A 16,921-nucleotide genomic window follows, 5' to 3' on the forward strand; every position below is an offset into this window, starting at 1 on the left:
GCTGCTTCCACTCCCCACCGTCCAGTCAGAGCTGAAGAAGCTCCTTGGGTGAGAAGCGAAACGTCTTCAAGGGGAAAACCAGAAAGTCCAACTGCCTTTTGGGAAAAGCACTTTTGGGACTTTGCCTTCTTTCCGCTTTTTGTCCCAAAAGGCAACTGGACTTTATTGGGATTTCCTTGAAAACGTTTTGCTTCTCACCTAAGAAGCTTCTTCAGTTCTTGCAACCTGCAGCTTCTTGGGTGAGTAGCATTTTCAAGGGCAAAAAAACAAGAAAGTCCAGTTGCCTTTGGAAGAAGCACCCTTCGGACAACCATGAGCTGATGACCAAGAATCTCCACGTGGACATTCCGCTTTTGTGAACCCTCCTTCCGCGGGGCTCTTCCAGAGGGGACCCTGAGCGGCATTTCCCGCGGGGACGAGCGGGCAACGCAGCCGTGCCCTTCCCTCCCTTCTCAAGGCTACCCACGTCTGTTTTTCCCTCCTCCCCCGCGAGGGGGTCCGCGTGGGGCACCCCGGGTCCCGGCCCGCCCACGCGAGGCGCCAACCTGCGGAGCCACCTGTGGAGGACCAGGAGCCTCACAGTAGAGGGCAGCTCTCCCCCCCCCGCGGTCTTTCCACCTGCTTGGCATCCCCGGCGCGAGCATCACCCAGGCGGGCCAGGGCTCGCTTCCACGCGGGGCGCCCGGCCAGCTATAGATAGTCCGCCCTGCCGGCCAAGCCGGTATAGATAGAAAGAGCCGGACTATTTCTGCTCTGCTTGGCCCCGGGGCCGGAGCGACTTCCTCAGCCAGAGGCGGGGAGGGCTATTTCTGGGGGCTGGCATTTAAGAGGGAGGGCTGCTTTTCCACTTGTCATGGGAAAAAGAAACTGGAGCTGGAGAGATCTCGGCACCCATAATCCAACCCTCCTCCTCTCCTGTTTCAAAGCTACACTCGGTGTACCTTTAAATTAAGGTCACTGCACTTTTCTTAGACGGGAGACATGTCCCCCACTCCCCAATAATATCAGGGCCTGCCTTGTTATCTCGTCCCAGAGTGCAGATCCTCCATTTCCCCTTCAACCAGCCTCGTTGGGAACAGCAGGAAGATTTTAGAGAAGAATAATTTCCAAAGGGACAAGTTCTGTATTGATATGGCCATCCATTTACACCAAAACACAATAAAAGTCACTCGCTTGAGATGGACGGCTATAGAAATTGAATAAATAAAAGAATAAAATAAGCATGTTTATATCATTATCACTTCCTCCCTGAGTTTGTATCCAATTCCTAACCACAAAATCCACTCCTGTAATGCAGAAATACTTTTTCTTGGGTGAGAAACCTATTTTTAAAAAACCTAGGGCTTCAGAAAGCAATCTTACATTGTTTTATCCTATCATTGTGAATTGAAATGGGATTGTATCTATGTCTTCATCAATCAACAATTGGTTTGTACAGCATACTTACCATATTTATTCCAAGTACTGTTTATACGCTATAAACTACTGTTGGAAGACCTAAAGAACCAGATTGGGAACAAATCCTCACGCAGAAAATCTATCTACGCATTCACTGAGAATTGACAAAGACTTGATGGCGTGCAATCAGTCAATCTCTATGCACTGAATTATAGTCCAACCAAAAAGAGAGAATTTATACATCAGACCAACCCTGATCAAAACAAAACCACCCAACAATGTAATAAACTTCACATGTTACGCTACAGTATGTGAATGAAGCTGCTAGTTTGGTACTGAAACGTCTGCAAGAAAACCACCAAGCTCACAGACCACCCCGGCCCCTTCATTTCAACCCTAAGCTATAAACATTATTTAAGTAGATGAGCCCTAATAGCTGTGCAGAGTTGGAGTTTGAACCCAGGACTTTCTACAATCCCAGCCATCTTTGCCCCAGTAAGGCAGACAGACTTTGGGGAGAGAGCTGAGCAGAAATCACTCCAAATGCAAACAAGCTTTTTTTTACTGTGACTGCTTGATCTGAGAAAAGGGCCTCAGCCAGTTTTCTTCTCTGCCAGCTTTTGTGGACCAAGAAGGAATGAGCGGTTTATCTATGTTTTTTACTCTGTTTGTTTACCCAAACACCATGGTGTGATTTAAGTACTTTTTGTTAAAATTTAAAAAACCAATAAAATATATTAAAAAAAAAAGAGCCCAGATGGTGCCTTCTGTGATTCCCAGCTTCAGGCCAAGCAGGATGGAAAAACGGACTCATTCATCTGATACTCACATTCCCTTCTCTGCTGGCAGATTGGCAGGTGGGGGTCCCAAGCCCCCACCTTTGCCCTGCTGCTATATTTATCAGCACTTTCCATCTGCTGCAGGTAAGAAGGAAAAACATTTGGCTTATTTTAGAAGCAGCAACATACTTTCCTGCTCCAGCCCTCCCCACAACAGGTGGAAGAGCCACTTTTAGAAGTTTTGCAGCTCAAAATAGCACGTAGTTTACAATGCAGCTTTCTTGAGGCATCTCTGAGTCCTATTTATGCTCTCCGGCCACAGGGAAGGCTATAAATATACCTGTTGCTTCCCTGCTCTGCCAGGCTGACCTCACTGCTGTGTACAAGTTGTACAAACATCCCCCACTTTGGTAGCCCTTTGATAGCAACAGACCAATTGGAATGGTCCAGATATTCTCCTGGGTCAAAAATGGGGGAAACGGTGCCATGGGGGGGGGGAGAACATACTCCCAATTGCACTGAAGCTTTTCCACGGGGAGCAGAAATTGTGCAGAATTTTTCTCCAGATTTTGGGGCCCATTTGGTTTTGAAGTAGTCCATTGGAGGGTACACCCCCAAAACCTGGTTGCATGATGAACATGGTCTTTCATTTTATTTGCCTAATAAATAGCAAATGTTAAATATTACTGGTGAGATTTTTTTAAAAAATTGCCTCTCGTCACGTTAAAAATGATAACCTGGGGATCACCTCAGGGGCTGTGGGGGGGTGTCTTCTGCTGTGCCCTTCACTCCTGCACCAGAGAAATCACAAGCTGGGACTCTTTGAACGCAAATTCCCTCCAGGAGCGTAAGAACTGACACCAGTCATAGAATCTACCAGCTCAGAGGAAAACGAAGAGGAAAAGGAGAAGCTGCAAAATGTCACCTGCTTATTTTCTTTTTATACTGTTGATTATGCAGGTATGTGCCAGAGATAGAAAGATCACAGCACATATCCCAAAAAAATCAACCAGTTCAAATTTGGATGCTCTGGGAAGCAGGACACATACGCTGCAGGCCGACAGTGGCAGGCAGAAATGAATAAAATAAATACTTTTTGCCTTCAGCAGAGGCCAACCAGATCCTTCCAAGAAGTTTAGGGCAGAAAAAACAAAGAAAAACAAACTTCATCTAAGAAGACCAGCAAATATCCACATGCAGTTTAGTCAACCAAGATCCTTTTTTCATCCTAACTCCTCCAAACTTCCCACTCTGCTGGCCCCACCTATGCATTCAATTAAAACCCCAACGGGGATCATTCAAAACATTAATGGATCTGTTTCAAAGTTTCCTGAAATTTGGTGTTAACGCTCATCTAGTCTCCTTTTTCTTAGCTTAACCCCATCTTCAGAGACAGACAGGTTGCCCCACCCAAAGGGGCAAAGGAGGGAAGGATTGCTGGAGAATCAACGAAGACTCAACCTCTAACCTTTTGGGAAGACCCTCATGGGTTCCCCCTGAATTCTGGGAAGGGGCTGCCTCTCCCTGGAGTGGATTTGGCTTGTGCAGAGAAGATCTTACTAAGCAACACCTTCTCTGGCTTTGTTAGAGAGGGCCCCCATTTTGCCACTCCATGCAACAAGGTAGACCTCCCGTGCACTCCTGCAAAGAAGCTGTCACGATGGGAGAGATCCCCCCCAGCAGCCAGAAAAGCCATAATAAACTCAGGCCAGAAATGGGAGACAAGCATCTTTTAATGCCAAGACTAGCAGATCGAAGCAGACAATGCATTTGTGTTTCTGAGCTCCAGCCTGGGGCTAGGAAGGAAGCCAGCTGGGGAACACGGACTCTAATGCTCAAGTAATTAAACCATCCTGGATCCCAGAAGATGCTGTCGCACCCAGACGTGCTGTTTGGGTAGATTTACACGAGGAGAATAATTCACAGAAGGAATTTAAAATCAGCTGAGGACACAACTCTTTTACTGCTTTATTTGGAGCAAAGGTACGCACAGTCAGAGAAGCGACTCCTGCTGCAGGATGCAACCAGCCTCCAGATTGCAGCTCTTTGCTCATCCGAAGCTTCTCCTGCTAAGGAACAGCCATGTTCTCTCTGCCAGCCTCAGGATGCCGTGGCACAGGATGCGGCCTCCTTGTGCCGCAAAAGCAGCGACATCCGGGAGAAGGTCTTTGAGCAGGCGCAGCATTGATACCTCTTGATCTCTGAGTGAGTCTGCAGGTGGGCGCGGAGGTTGGAGCGGTCGGCAAAGGCTCGGCTGCAGTGGGAGCAGGAATAGGGCTTTTCACCTGGGAAGGAAGGCAGACAGGTGAGCCCAGATGGGGCACACAGGGGCAGGGGATGCGTGGAAACGCTGGCCCTGCCAACCTCCAAATCAGAAGAAGTCAGGAGATACTTTTTCAGACTAACACACTGGATTAAAAGGCAGAAGCTCCCATGAATGCAGCTCCCAAGTACTGTAGCTTATCAATTAACCCTTACAATATGTTCAATATGCATCCAGTGAAGTCAGATGCAGCCTCTGGAGTTCTCACACCTCCAAAAGGCACAGACTGGGGAAGGCAGAATGAGCAGCCAGGTGATTTTCCAACAGGATGGCAAGATCTGCATGCAGAATTTAGAAGCGTCTTAATTGGACCAAGGCAAATTCTTTACCCATGTAACCATCCCTTTTTTCAACATAAAATTCTCTGCTGAGCCCCAAGGCTTGATCAGACTGCCTCAATCCCACAGGATGTATTTGGGAAGCCCGCAGGTCCTTCTCTTCTGCTTTGGCTCCTAAGCAGCTGCTGTGGAAGACACAGGATGCCATGAAGGCAGCACGGGCCCATCAGATGTATGGCAGCACCTGGTTAGCTGAGTAGAGCTAAACTGGATCAGACCTGGTTTGAATCTGGATGGAACACTATCAGGAGATCACAGAGTTCCAGACCAGACTGAAAAATTGAAAAGCCATGCAAACCCTGTCCTATATCACTGCCAAGAAAAATGAATGGGATTTATTTCTGGTTTTCAGCAAAACTGGCCCAAAGAGAACCATAAGTTTGTTTAATGACCACTGCAAAAAAAGGTTGTAAGTTGGATTGGTCACTTAGGTGACCTGTTTTATGACCTACAGCTGTGATGGGTAGGATCCATTATAGTTGTAAATTGAGAACTACTTGGATGCACTGAATAACTCTTTGTAGAATACTACAAAGACAGGGAACGTTTTGCAAAAAGAGGCCCACATACTCAATTATGGGTCCCTATATTGCAAACTGGGGAACACTCCATAAAGCAAAATAAAATCTCCTAGTTGATAAGAGAAGCCAGACATTTGTGCCTTATCTAGAAATCTTTCATTTAGCCAGTGATTGTGACATCGCTATAGGGGTAGCAGGTTTCTGGTGACCACAGATTTTAGTCACACGCACAATTCAGTTTCAACCCCCCCATCAAAAAAAAGGCAAAAGCATAACCCAGATTTTCACTCTCACTACAGATCAAGCCTAGAATCTGTTTTTAAAACCACAATTTAAACTTGGTTTATGCCATTTAGCAGAACCGGTGGTTTTACTGAATAGACACCGACTGCCCTGCAGGGAAGGGCAAAGAATCCAGTCAGATATTGAGCTGGAGAAGCAGATCAGGCGATGATGAATAGGCCACTCTCTTGATGAATTTGCTCTGCAGGACCACTGTAAGCCTGCCACAGCAAAGAGAACAACCTTTTAGGACGGGTGTCAAACTGCTGGCCCATGGGTTGGTTGCATCATGCAGAGACTGCGCCTACCCCAGTTCCGGCAATTCAAAAAAAGTTGTGATATGTTGCAACACATCACGTGACGCGGTAAGTTTGACACCCATGTTTTAGGCTATCCTAGGTTCCTAGAAGACAACTATGGTGCACATACAGCCTTGCCTAGACGTTTGCCCTCTCCCCTTGTTTCCTGTGATATTTCCCCCTCACCTGTGTGTGTCCGGATGTGCCCCTGTAGCAACCAAGGCCGGGAAAAGGCTTTGCTACAAATCTTGCACACGCAGGGTAGTGTGTGAGTCCGGATGTGCATCTTGAGAGCCCCCAAGCTGGTGTACCCCTTGTTGCAGTATTTGCAGCTGAAGAACCTGGTTGTTGCTGCGGCTTGCAGCTTGCAGCACTGCTGCTGGTGCCGGGCCAGGCCTGAGAAAGTGCTGTAGGGCTTGTGGCAATCCAGGCATGTGAACCTCTCCAGGGGGTCAGTCCTCACACCAGGCTCGGCTGGCAGTTGGTGTCCTTCTGCCTCTGCCAAGTGACCCAGACTGGGGCACGTCCTCCAGGGGAGCAGGGAGAAGGCTGGCGGGAGATTGAGGTTGTTGGGGTTATCCCGAAGAGGGGTGGCTGACCCCCGACTGCCTCCGGCCCTTTCCCCACTTTGGGGGTTCAAGGCGAGTTGCCCTTTTGCCTCCCGGCTCTGCAAAAGAGGGGGGGAGAGGCTTGCAGGAGTAAAGCTGTGGCTCCTCAGAGGGCTGTCTTCATGGGGTATGGATGGGCACGGCGTGGCATCCTGGATAGAAAAGGAACATGTCATCCAGGTGTGACTTGGCCTGTTGCATTCTGGGGATGGAAACAACACGAAAGAAGTTGACCAAAGTGGTATTCCCTTCGAGACACCTCCAGACGCTTCTCCTTAGCCCTCTGCACAAAAACTTGCAAATGGAAACTTGCTCAGCTTGCAAACGGAGACCACATTTGGCTCCTGCAATTTCAGAAACACGCTCTGGCCTCTCAGCAGCGTCTGAAGGCAGTGTAATGTTCCCAGACAGATTATAGCTCTCCCATCTAAGTACAGTCACAGTCAGGTCTGATCCTGCTTAAGCCTTAGCCAAAGTCAATGGCTGCCCATCCTAACATCTGCCCAGGGTGCTGAACAGGAGTTGGGAGAGTTTTGCTAACACCTTACATCTCGTAAACTCTACTCCTGGGAAAAATGTTTCTGCTTCTTTTATTCTAAGCAAGCTGTTTCCTAGCTTAACTTATCGCTGCCTGTACGCCTGGCTTTGTCCCTAAGAAGGAAAGACAAAGGCTGCGGTTCCCTTAGCGAAGGGTGGTGCTTTTAATTCAAAAGCCCATTTCCAGGGCTCTCCCCTTGGAACAGACACCTCTCCTCATGGCTTCCTCGGATGAACATTTTTGCAGGTAAGTGAAAAAACAAAGGTGAATAATAAACCACCACATGAAACATGCATGCCTGAAGGTCAAAGAGTTGCCTTTTTTAAAAAGTAAGAATCCAAAATGCGAGGATGCCCCCAGTTGAAGCCTTGCTTGGATGAGCCAAGGTGGCGTCTCCTGTCACAATATTCTCAAGTCCCTCTTAGGACTATTATACATCAAACAGGATCTTACACCAAAGAGAAAGCACTTGGAATATTTTAAATAACTCCAGCCACCACCACCACCCCACCCTCTCTGGTACATTGGAAAATAATCTACATTCCAGCTGAATTTGCATTCTTTTCCAGGGTACGGAAAAGTGAAGGGTAAATGCCACCCAGCCTGCCCTCTTGGAAACATTTACATTCAAAAGGGGGAGGGGATAAGAGCCCCAGGGTCCATCTTCACCAGGCTAGGGGTCACAGGACAGCCAGCCAGTCTTTCATGCCTGTAGCCTAATAAGCAGAGATCAAACCCAGCCTTTCTTGGAACCTCCGTAACCCTCCTCCTCTTTGAAAACTCAGTTGGAACCGCCAGCTCTCCTGGCCATCACAAATCCCATAACTCTGCATCACTTTTTTAAAAATGCCTGATTTTTTTTTTTCGTTCTGCTTCATTGAGTTTTCCAGAATTCCCTTGCTGCTGAATTAAAGAGCGCTCGGTACCCATCAGAAGAAAATTACAACAGGAAAACAATTTTGTTTCTTTGCAGGCAGACACCAATTTTAACACACACACACACACACACACACACACACACACACACGTAGAATAAATTAAGAATACAAACAAAGCGCATGCCTAAATCCAACAGGAAAATGATAAAAGAGTGGAACGCAGAAAAAGATCATTTTAGACATTGGTGGCTGATTGAGGTGGAGTGGGAGTTAAAAGCCCACCGATGGCAACTGCAATGGAACGCGACCTAGAAAAAGACTCACAAAACAATCTCAGGTGCCGTAGCCTGCATCACCAGTCCTGACACGGTGGGCTGCGCCACAAGGCACGGGCCGTTCTTCTGAAGGCTGTCTCTGAGCACGTGCAGAGGTGATGATCTAGCTGGGGAAGAATGTCCACCAGGTCCAAGGGTGGTAGGACCACTTAATTTACCTAATTAATCGATCTTCCCTTTTTGTTTAAGAGGGGAAACAGCCTCGACTTCCGAAGTTCCCTAAACCTGATTGGGAACTTTGGATCGCTCTGCTTGTAAGGCGGGTTGGGGGGGATGCCGCCGCCGCCGCCGCCGCCGCCTCGCTCTTCTCCAGTTCCTCCAACTCCCGGCACAAACCCCCGCCTGCGGTCGCTTCTCCTCGGCGGGAGGCGCGTCGGGCTTGCCCACCGGGGCAGGGACTGAAACGCCCCCCAAGAAGGAGCTCCGGGGCGGCCGGGCGGCGCTGCCTTCGGGGGAGCCGCCGCCGGGGACCCCTCCGAGCCCCGAGAGGACGGGCAGGCGCAGCGGCGCCAACTCCAGCGGCTCGCAGCCTCGCGCAGCTCGCCGGGCGCTGGGAGCCTCCGAAAGGGGCGTCCCGAAAGGCGGCTCGCAGCAGCCGCTCCCGCTCGGCCGGGAGGAGGAGCGGGGCCAGCAACCCCGGCACCGGTCCCCCTCGCCTGCCTTGCGTTCCAGACGGCCCCGGGGTCCTCTGGAACCCGAGGCAGGCAGCGGGGACCGGCGGAGGCGGTCTGAGCTCCCGGCCGGGCGTCGCTTACCTTGGCGGCGCGTCTCCAGCTGGCCGTAGTCGGGGAGGCGGCTGCCGGAGGGCTTCTTGACCAGGAAGGAGCGCGGCATGGCGGGCGGTGGGTCGGGCGGGCGGGCGGCCGGGCAGGTGGCCTAAAGCGGCGGCCTCATTAGCATGGCTCCGCCGCCAGCCAACCGCCGCCCGAGGGCCGTCCGGGGCCTCCGCCGCGCCGCCCCCTCCCCGGCAGGTGCAAAGGCCGGGCTGGCAGGGGAGAGCCGCGCTCGGGGCAGGGAGAGCCCTCCAGCCCTGCCCGGCAGGGTCCAGGTCGGTCTCCGGACCCCTCGTGGCTCCCCAAAGTCCCCCCCGCACCCGTACACCCACTTGGCGCAAAGGCAGGGAGACGCATCCGAAGCCCCGGCGCCTGATCCAAGGGGGTCGGGGACGCGGCGGGGGGGGGGTTTGGGGAGAGACTTCTGCCCCCCCAAGACCGACAAGAGCCGGAGTCTTCCAGGGCTTCCCCACAGGCTGTTGCCCTGAGAGAAGCGCCGAGGGGAGTTGGGAATGCTTCCAGAGCAGCCCAAGCAGCATCCAGCAGATCTGGGCAGCATTCAGGATGGATGGATGGACTGATGGAGAACTGGACCCATCTTTGGCATAGATTGCTATGAACTAAGGGAACACCACGGAACGCCTGGACTGGGGCAAACCCTGGGGGCTCGGGGGGGGGGGACTTGAACCTGGCCTAACATTCAACTCAACACTGCAAAACCTTCATTCTTCCTGCTCCACCAACTCCCACCGATTCAAGAGAACCCTTTGGGCTGGAATGGAAAGCAGGGCAGGGTTGCTGCACTTCATGACTGGCTGGGGAATTCCTGTCCTACGCCCATCTGGGAGAAAGGCAGGGTGGGATTTGCAGCAGGAGCCCCTCCCAATCAGCTCACTCACCCAGGCACAGAATTCCTCTTCTTCTGAGCATCTCAGCCCCAGAGGTTTTTTCCTTCCCCTGCTTGCTCAAAAGGGGGATGAAAAGAATTTTTTTTTGTTCCAAATATGTATCAGCGGTCACAGGCCAATTCTATTTTTAGGAACAGAGGAAGAGCATTCCTCGTGTCTCAAAAGGGTCAGCCAGCCTTCTATTATTGTTTACTCCCTTGCAGCTTTCCAGGCAGCTGCATACCAGACCTCTCTTTGCAGGGGGCAGAGGGGGACCCCTCCACCAGCTGTTCCTCAGAGCCTTCGGCTCCGGAGACCCTACAGTCCCGCAAGACAATGTGGCAGCTTTTGGGCAGGATAGGAATTTGATATCTACTACCTATCCATGTATTAAGTTGGAGGGGGGCACAAGACCTGTAGGGTGGACCTCATGAGAATAGACATGGTCCCTCAGAACGAGCCCCCTCCTATGAGGTGGGCCCCTCAGTGGGTTTGGATTACCCAGAAGTGCTGCCATCTCCAGCAAAAGTACCCTGGGGGGGAAGGGCTGCTCCCAACGGAGCCCAGCGCAGACGGAGGAGCCAAAGAGGGTCCCTGACCTACAAGGGGGCACTAGGTAGGGCAGGCAGCCTTCTTTTCATCTCCCCCCCCCATCCTTACGTTGGAGGGCAGCTGCATGAGCTCACTGCCTGCCCTTCTGCCTAGCAGAGAATGTTAAGTGACACTTGGTAGGGATGGTGGCTGTTCAAATGCAGACGGCCTGGGATTGCGGGAGGCTATATAAGGCTGAGCTGTCTGAGGAATGCAGGCTTTCCTGGAGAGACTCCAAAGGAACCGTTAGGACTGGGAAAGTATGTGGAGGTGTTGGGGGCTGAGGAGGGAAGGGAACCTCAGAACACGTTATCAAATATTGGTGGGTGGGTGGAATGAATGAATAGCACCTCCCTCTAGACAACAGAGACCTTACCGAATGCTCAAAAGTTGTGTTGTCTTCTCTGTCAACCAAGGAAGAACATTCAATAACTTAAAAATTTTGTGGGGAGAAGGATATGGGACACACATGGGGTGGAACGACGGCAAGGGCACACTTGCACATATATTTCCCTTGTTCCTAAGACTAGTGCAAAAAGCTTACCCATTCATGCAATGGCTGCAAAACCCTTCAGCTTTGGAAAACCATCCGCCCAGCTGTTTTCTCCCTATCAGAGTGAAGAAATATCAGTGTTCCAATATCTCAGGGGCTGCCACAAAGAGTCAAGCTCTTCTCCAAAGCACCTGAAGGCAGGAGAAGAAGCAACGGGTGGAAACCAATCAAGGAGAGAAGCAACCTAGAACTAACAGTTCTAGGTCCTGACAGTTAGAACAATTAACCAGTGGAATGACCTGCCTCTAGAAGTTGTCGGTGCTCCATCACTGGAGGTTTTTAAGAAGAGACTGGACAGCCATTTCTCTGAAATGGTATAAGGTTTCCTGCCTGAGTAGGGGGTTTGACTAGATGACCTCCAAGGTCCCTTCCAACTTTATTATTATTATTATTATTATTATAGGTTTAGCAAGTGAAGGACAAACACCTGGATAACAAAGACAACCAAGCTGCAGAGGAACATAACGCACCTGCAAGTCAGACCTGTTTCTACAAGCCCAATAAGCAAAGACAAGCCACTTTCAGTTAGGGGCTTGATTTGTATAGCAAGCCATGGTTTGTATAGTTGCACCTCACTGAATAAACTGCAATACTAGTTTGTTGCACACACAGAAATGCCCGTGGCTGGATTCACAGCCGAACGAACGCTAGGGCTGCTCTGAAGTCACACAGACACACCCTAGTTGTAGCTTATTCACAGCTTTTATTTCTTTCCAGTCGACTTCAGGCCCACCGACCCACAATCCGAACACCTGGATAATGAAGTCTTAGCAGTTCTGCTTTGTAACAACTTGCAACAATCCCTTAAAAGGCTACTTGAAGGAAACCCCCGAAAGTTGTCTTTCCCCCCTCTTTTCTTGCAGAGAACAAAAATCCTCAAACCCTCCAAAAAGACCACCGACCGACTGCTGAGAAATTAATAAAAGGAAGCCCCTCCTTCCCTCCAGGTTTGAGACCCTCCTCCTGAGAGCCCGAAGATCTGGAACCCAGGGCACTTTTCTTTAAAAAATATACTTTGAAAAATAATGTTCCATAAAAATACTATTGTTCTAGTCAAACACAGATATTGCAATATCAAGGGTTAACTGCTTTGTATTCTCTCTATAAAATGTGAAGAGTATTTGTTACATGGAGAGATGTAGAAAAAAACCACCAAGAACTTCTAGAGTATCACAAAAGCAGATACAAAATGAGCAAGGTCAGTTGTGGGGAGAGGAGAGAGAGATTTGCCAAAACAATTATGCTCAAGTCAGGAACGGCCTTCTGATCTTGCTTGGGCATCACAAACCTCTTTGAAAGACTGCTTTCCACGCACGGGTTTATCCCCCAATCCCTCGCCACGATGGCCAAGGAGCAGGCAAGTTGCACCCAAGCGCATAATAAATATTCATACAAGATTTAAGTCTCCCATGCTGATTGTTTTTCCCAAATTAAAACGATCCAGTGAATTAACCCAAAGACACAGGCAATAAAAGAAATGTAAACAACAGTTTCCCCACAAAATGTTTTGTTGCTATATAAACCGCTAACGGAATGAGGGCCGATGGTGCTAAAACTGTATTAAAAGCATCTTAATAAAGTATACCATCTGTACTGAGTGGCGTGGGGAACGTCCAACTGGTAGTACAGAGCAGATCCGATGGAACCGGGGAAAGGGAAGTGCCCCTTTTCGCTGCCCCTGCCCCGAGGAACAGGTTTCCAGACTGAACGAGGCAAGACAAAAGTTGAGGAGACGGCCACAGCCGCCCTCCGGGAGCTAACGGGCAGGGCAAGCGGCGCATGGCTCCAACGCAGGAGAGTCAGGCAAATCTGCAGCAGTTCCTGTCTGCTGCTCGGCAGTGTCAAAGGTCCTCAGTTCTCCGAGAGGGAGAGCGCCAGGGCTGCCTGTAAAGCCGCTTCCTCATCAATGTTATAGTCCTGGAAAGAAAGCAGGAGAATGTTGCAGCAAAGAGCAGAAGAGCCCCCACTTTCCATGCAGGGCAGGCTGGAGTTCAGAATGACTGTAGAGGTCATCTAGGACCCCTGACTCTCTGCAGAATCCGCTGATACGCCTCTGCTAAAATAACCATCCAGCCTTTGCTTGACCATCTCCAGTGAAGGACACCTCTTGTCTTCACGAGGCAGCTTTTCCTCTGGCTGACGGTTCATATTGTTAGATCTAGCTTGAATCTCCTTCCCTGTAGTTTTGACCCACTGGGTCTGGTCCTACCCTCTGAGCAACAGGCCTACTTCCTTTTCTCGGTGACCATTCCTCAGAAATGTGAAGGCTGCCTTCAGTTCTCTCTATGGCAGAGTACACCTGTCCAGACCCTCCCACAAAAGGCTTGGTTTCTAGATCTTTCACCATCTTGGTCCTCCTTGCAAGTTACTCTAACCTGTATCACCATCCTTTAGGAACTGTGGTGCTAGAATTGGACACAGTAGTTCACATAGGATCTGATCAGAAGGGAGCAATGATTTTTGAAGTCTGTGCCTATTATTGCACCCACAATGGTCCGGGTGGGCGGGCAGCACAGAAAAATACCTCTGATGCCAATACATTCTTGTGACCTTATTTGAGCCCACCAGGATGGCAAGAGCAGGACATAAAGAACACTAAGAGGAAACCATTCCAGTGTTGCCATAACTCCTCCCACAAGGGCAATTTGATCTGCTTTTATTATTAAAGGCGATTCTCATGCTGCCTTGGGGTCTGGAAGCAGCAGACACAATCCACTGAAATAACATGCTATGGAATGCAGTACCCACCACAAACGTGTCATAGGAAAACTTGTGCCTGTGCAGGAGATGCTGTAGAAAGTTGGCACTCTTGTAACTTGGGTCCCCCCAAGGCATGGCTGAGCACACTGGACAGACCTGGAACACCCAGGGAGAGAAAAAGAGGACAGTCAACAAAGAAGAAGAAACACTCAATTCCAGGATCAAAGTGATAGAAGCAATGGTGTGATCGCTTCATGGGGAAAAAAAAGAAAACAGAACAATTTCCTGTTCTCTAGCACGCAGAATCCAGCTTCAAAAATGCATGCTTTGCTAGCCATAAAACACCCTAAATGCAGGTGTTGTTGTTAGTTGTGAAGTTGTGTCTGAACCATCACGACCCCATGGACAACATTCCTCCAGGCCTTCCTGTTCTCTACCATCTTCTGGAGTCCATTTAAGCTCACGCCTACTGCTTCGGTGACTCCATCCAGCCACCTCATTCTCTGTCGTCCTCTTCTTCTATTGCCCTCAATATTTCCCAGCATTAGGCTCTTCTCCAGTGAGTCCTTCCTTCTCATTAGGTGGCCAAAGTACTTGAGTTTCAACTTCAAGATCTGGCCTTCTAAAGAGCAGTCAGGGTTGATCTCCTCTAGGACTGACCGGTTTGATCTCCTTGCAGTCCAAGGGACTCGCAGGAGTCTTCTCCAGCACCATAGTTCAAAGGCCTCAATTCTTTTGTGCTCAGCCTTTCTTATGGAATGCAGATGTATTAATATTCTATTCTCTATAAAATTTCAGAGACAAGTGATGATATTAAAACCAATAGCCCCATCAAATAAAGCTCCCAACAGTCACAAGATTATACACAAACTGAGCAATTAAGTGAAGCTGGGACAAAGGGAGGCATGCTTTTAGATCCCCGGGACACTTCCATGACTTTACATGAGGGAAATACACCATCCAATTTGTTCATGAAACACATTTCTTTAGCAGCTCCACGTACAAAATGAAAGGGACAAGATAAGCCTTTGCAGTAGCTGGGAAGCATATTTGCCACTGCAGCTGCAGCGGTGTGTTTTATTATCCCTGGTTTGTAAAAGCAGGGCAGGACACTCTAGCTATGGCATAAACAGGGGGAGGAAATAAGCAAAAGTTCTCCCGCTTTTCAAATAAGAAACTACTTCCTTCTTATTCTCAGATTTTGGCTAATTTGGCTTTCCGTTTCACCAAACAGTGACATGAACACAACTCACCACTTTGTTAGGGTCATTGCGATGATTCTCCATGCAGTGCTTCACTAGCTCCTGCTGATCCAGGTTCCGTGCTCCACAATAGGGACAGACAAATGTGGATCGGTTTGGAATATTGCTGAAAGGGACAACAGCACAGCTCAGTGACTAGAAGATGGCTGGACCTAAGTTCAGCATGCTGGCTGAGGAATTCTGGGAGTTGAAGTCCACCCTATTCTGGGATTTTGGGAACCGAGGTCTACACAATTTCAAGCTGCTTAACTTGAGAAATGCTGACCCACAAGGACAATACTTCCAACTTCTTTACTAAAGAGATGCTGGACTCTCTCTTTCCCTCCTAACCTTGCTTGAGAGTGCAGGAGATATTCTAAAACCTGGAAACCAGCAAGTTAGGGAGGGGCTCGAAGCTGCAAAGAAGGAAATACCTTGGAATAGGTTGGGATGTTGGGACGACAGGCACAAACTTTGGACAGTTGGCCATTTGTTCCTGGACTTTTGCACATGATGTGATGTGAGATCTCATCTTTGCAAGGGTCACCTGGGATACAGGAAGGATTAAGAGAGGATGGATATCTATTTGAAGCCTTCTGTATTTTTTTTTTACTGCAGGCAGTAAAAAGCAAGGTGGCTTATAATGATCTAGCTTTGTTGCCTCTGCCTAAGTGCACAAGCCCTTAAGATTACCTTTTTACTGCAGCCTCGACAGGGTGCCTTGAAGGAAGACAGCTGCTTTTCCACAATGGAGGCCTTCTCCACCTTCTTGGGGTCAAAGGGCATGCGGCAAAGGGGACAGAGAGGAGACGGAACTTGGAGACAGGGCTGCAGGCATTCCCCACAAAATCTACGGAAAGAGAGGTCTGATTTCTCCCAGAGTCTGGAGAACTGTGGGAAAACTGCACACAGTGCTCAAAAGGTAATGTGAAGAAGGGATGGATTCCTCACCCAAGATGGAGGGCTGGTGCGCTTCAGCCAAAAGGAAGCCCAAGGACATGCACTACATCAGGGGTCTCCAAACTGGGCAATTTTAAGACTTGTGAACTTCAACTCCCAGAAGTCACAAAGTTGCCAACTTCGGAGACCCCTGTATTAGATCATGATCCATGCATCAACAAAACTGAAGAGATGCTTCGGAGCATTTGCTGCCTCTGTGGATGAGGGTCTCCTGATTTTAAGGCAAGCCACACTGTCCTGCCCTTGCCTTCCCGAACTCAGGAATTCCTCCCCAAGCGCCAAGTGGAAACGCCAGTAACCTTACAAATCAAGAATGCGGGAGCAGAATTAAGCTCCCTCCGCGGTGAGAGGGGAAGCTGGACCCCTTGGATGCTCCCCTGGGACTGCTGTTCACGGGCCCGTCCGAGAACTTCAGCAGCAGCTGCTCCCCCCCCCCAAAACACCTGGAGGGCCCACTCTGCCTCGCAGTCTGCCCTCGCTCCCCCCCCCGGCCCTTTCTCTCCGGGGCCCTTGACCCCCCACTCCTCCCTGCCCCCCCACGGCCCCCTCCCCTCAGCCCTCCCGTCTCCCCCCGCTCACGTGTGCCTGCAGGGGGTGATGCGGACCGGGCGCTGGTAGACCTCCAGGCAAATGGGGCAGCTGAACTGGGCCTCCAGCGCGGCGCCGGGCTCGGGCAGGTGAGGCGGCGGCGGGACGGGGGCGGCGCTCGGCGGGGCGGCCGCGGAGGGCGCCTCGCGGGACCCCCCCGCCGACACCAGCAAGCTCCGGAACATCGCGGCCGCCATCGCGGAAGGGGAGGCAGGCAGGGAAAGCGGCGCATTCCAACTACGTCATCGCCCCCGCGACCTCCCCGCGTCCCAGGCCGGGACGGTGCCGGAGTTGCCCCTCGCCGCGGCTCTCGCGAGACTTGCCGGCGA

The 16,921-nt window shown here is 50.2% G+C and overlaps 2 protein-coding genes across 4 annotated transcripts; both read right to left on the reverse strand.

Moving 5' to 3' along the window:
- Positions 1-3,892: 3,892 nt before the first annotated feature.
- SNAI3 (snail family transcriptional repressor 3) lies at positions 3,893-9,149 on the reverse strand. 3 transcript variants are annotated; one of them, XM_039331028.1, is made up of 3 exons: positions 9,055-9,149; positions 6,127-6,750; positions 3,893-4,462 (listed from the first exon to the last, which is right to left on the reverse strand). In XM_039331028.1, exons 1-3 carry the CDS (start codon positions 9,131-9,133, stop codon positions 4,278-4,280), a joined length of 888 nt encoding a protein of 295 aa, XP_039186962.1. In that variant the 5' UTR covers positions 9,134-9,149; the 3' UTR covers positions 3,893-4,277. The 3 variants fall into 3 exon arrangements, with proteins under 3 accessions (XP_039186962.1, XP_039186963.1, XP_039186964.1); XM_039331029.1 differs by lacking the exon at positions 9,055-9,149 and adding an exon at positions 8,458-8,982; XM_039331030.1 differs by lacking the exon at positions 9,055-9,149 and adding an exon at positions 8,289-8,444.
- A 2,637-nt stretch (positions 9,150-11,786) lies between these two features.
- Positions 11,787-16,914, reverse strand: RNF166 (ring finger protein 166). The gene is made up of 6 exons (XM_039330951.1): positions 16,584-16,914; positions 15,738-15,894; positions 15,479-15,591; positions 15,057-15,171; positions 13,852-13,959; positions 11,787-13,020 (listed from the first exon to the last, which is right to left on the reverse strand). Exons 1-6 carry the CDS (start codon positions 16,787-16,789, stop codon positions 12,955-12,957), a joined length of 765 nt encoding a protein of 254 aa, XP_039186885.1. The 5' UTR covers positions 16,790-16,914; the 3' UTR covers positions 11,787-12,954.
- Between the last annotated feature and the right edge of the window lie 7 nt (positions 16,915-16,921).

Source organism: Crotalus tigris, unplaced genomic scaffold, assembly GCF_016545835.1.
Source record: "Crotalus tigris isolate CLP2741 ecotype Arizona unplaced genomic scaffold, ASM1654583v1 scf7180000024433.1590703, whole genome shotgun sequence".
Lineage (NCBI taxonomy): Eukaryota > Metazoa > Chordata > Lepidosauria > Squamata > Viperidae > Crotalus > Crotalus tigris.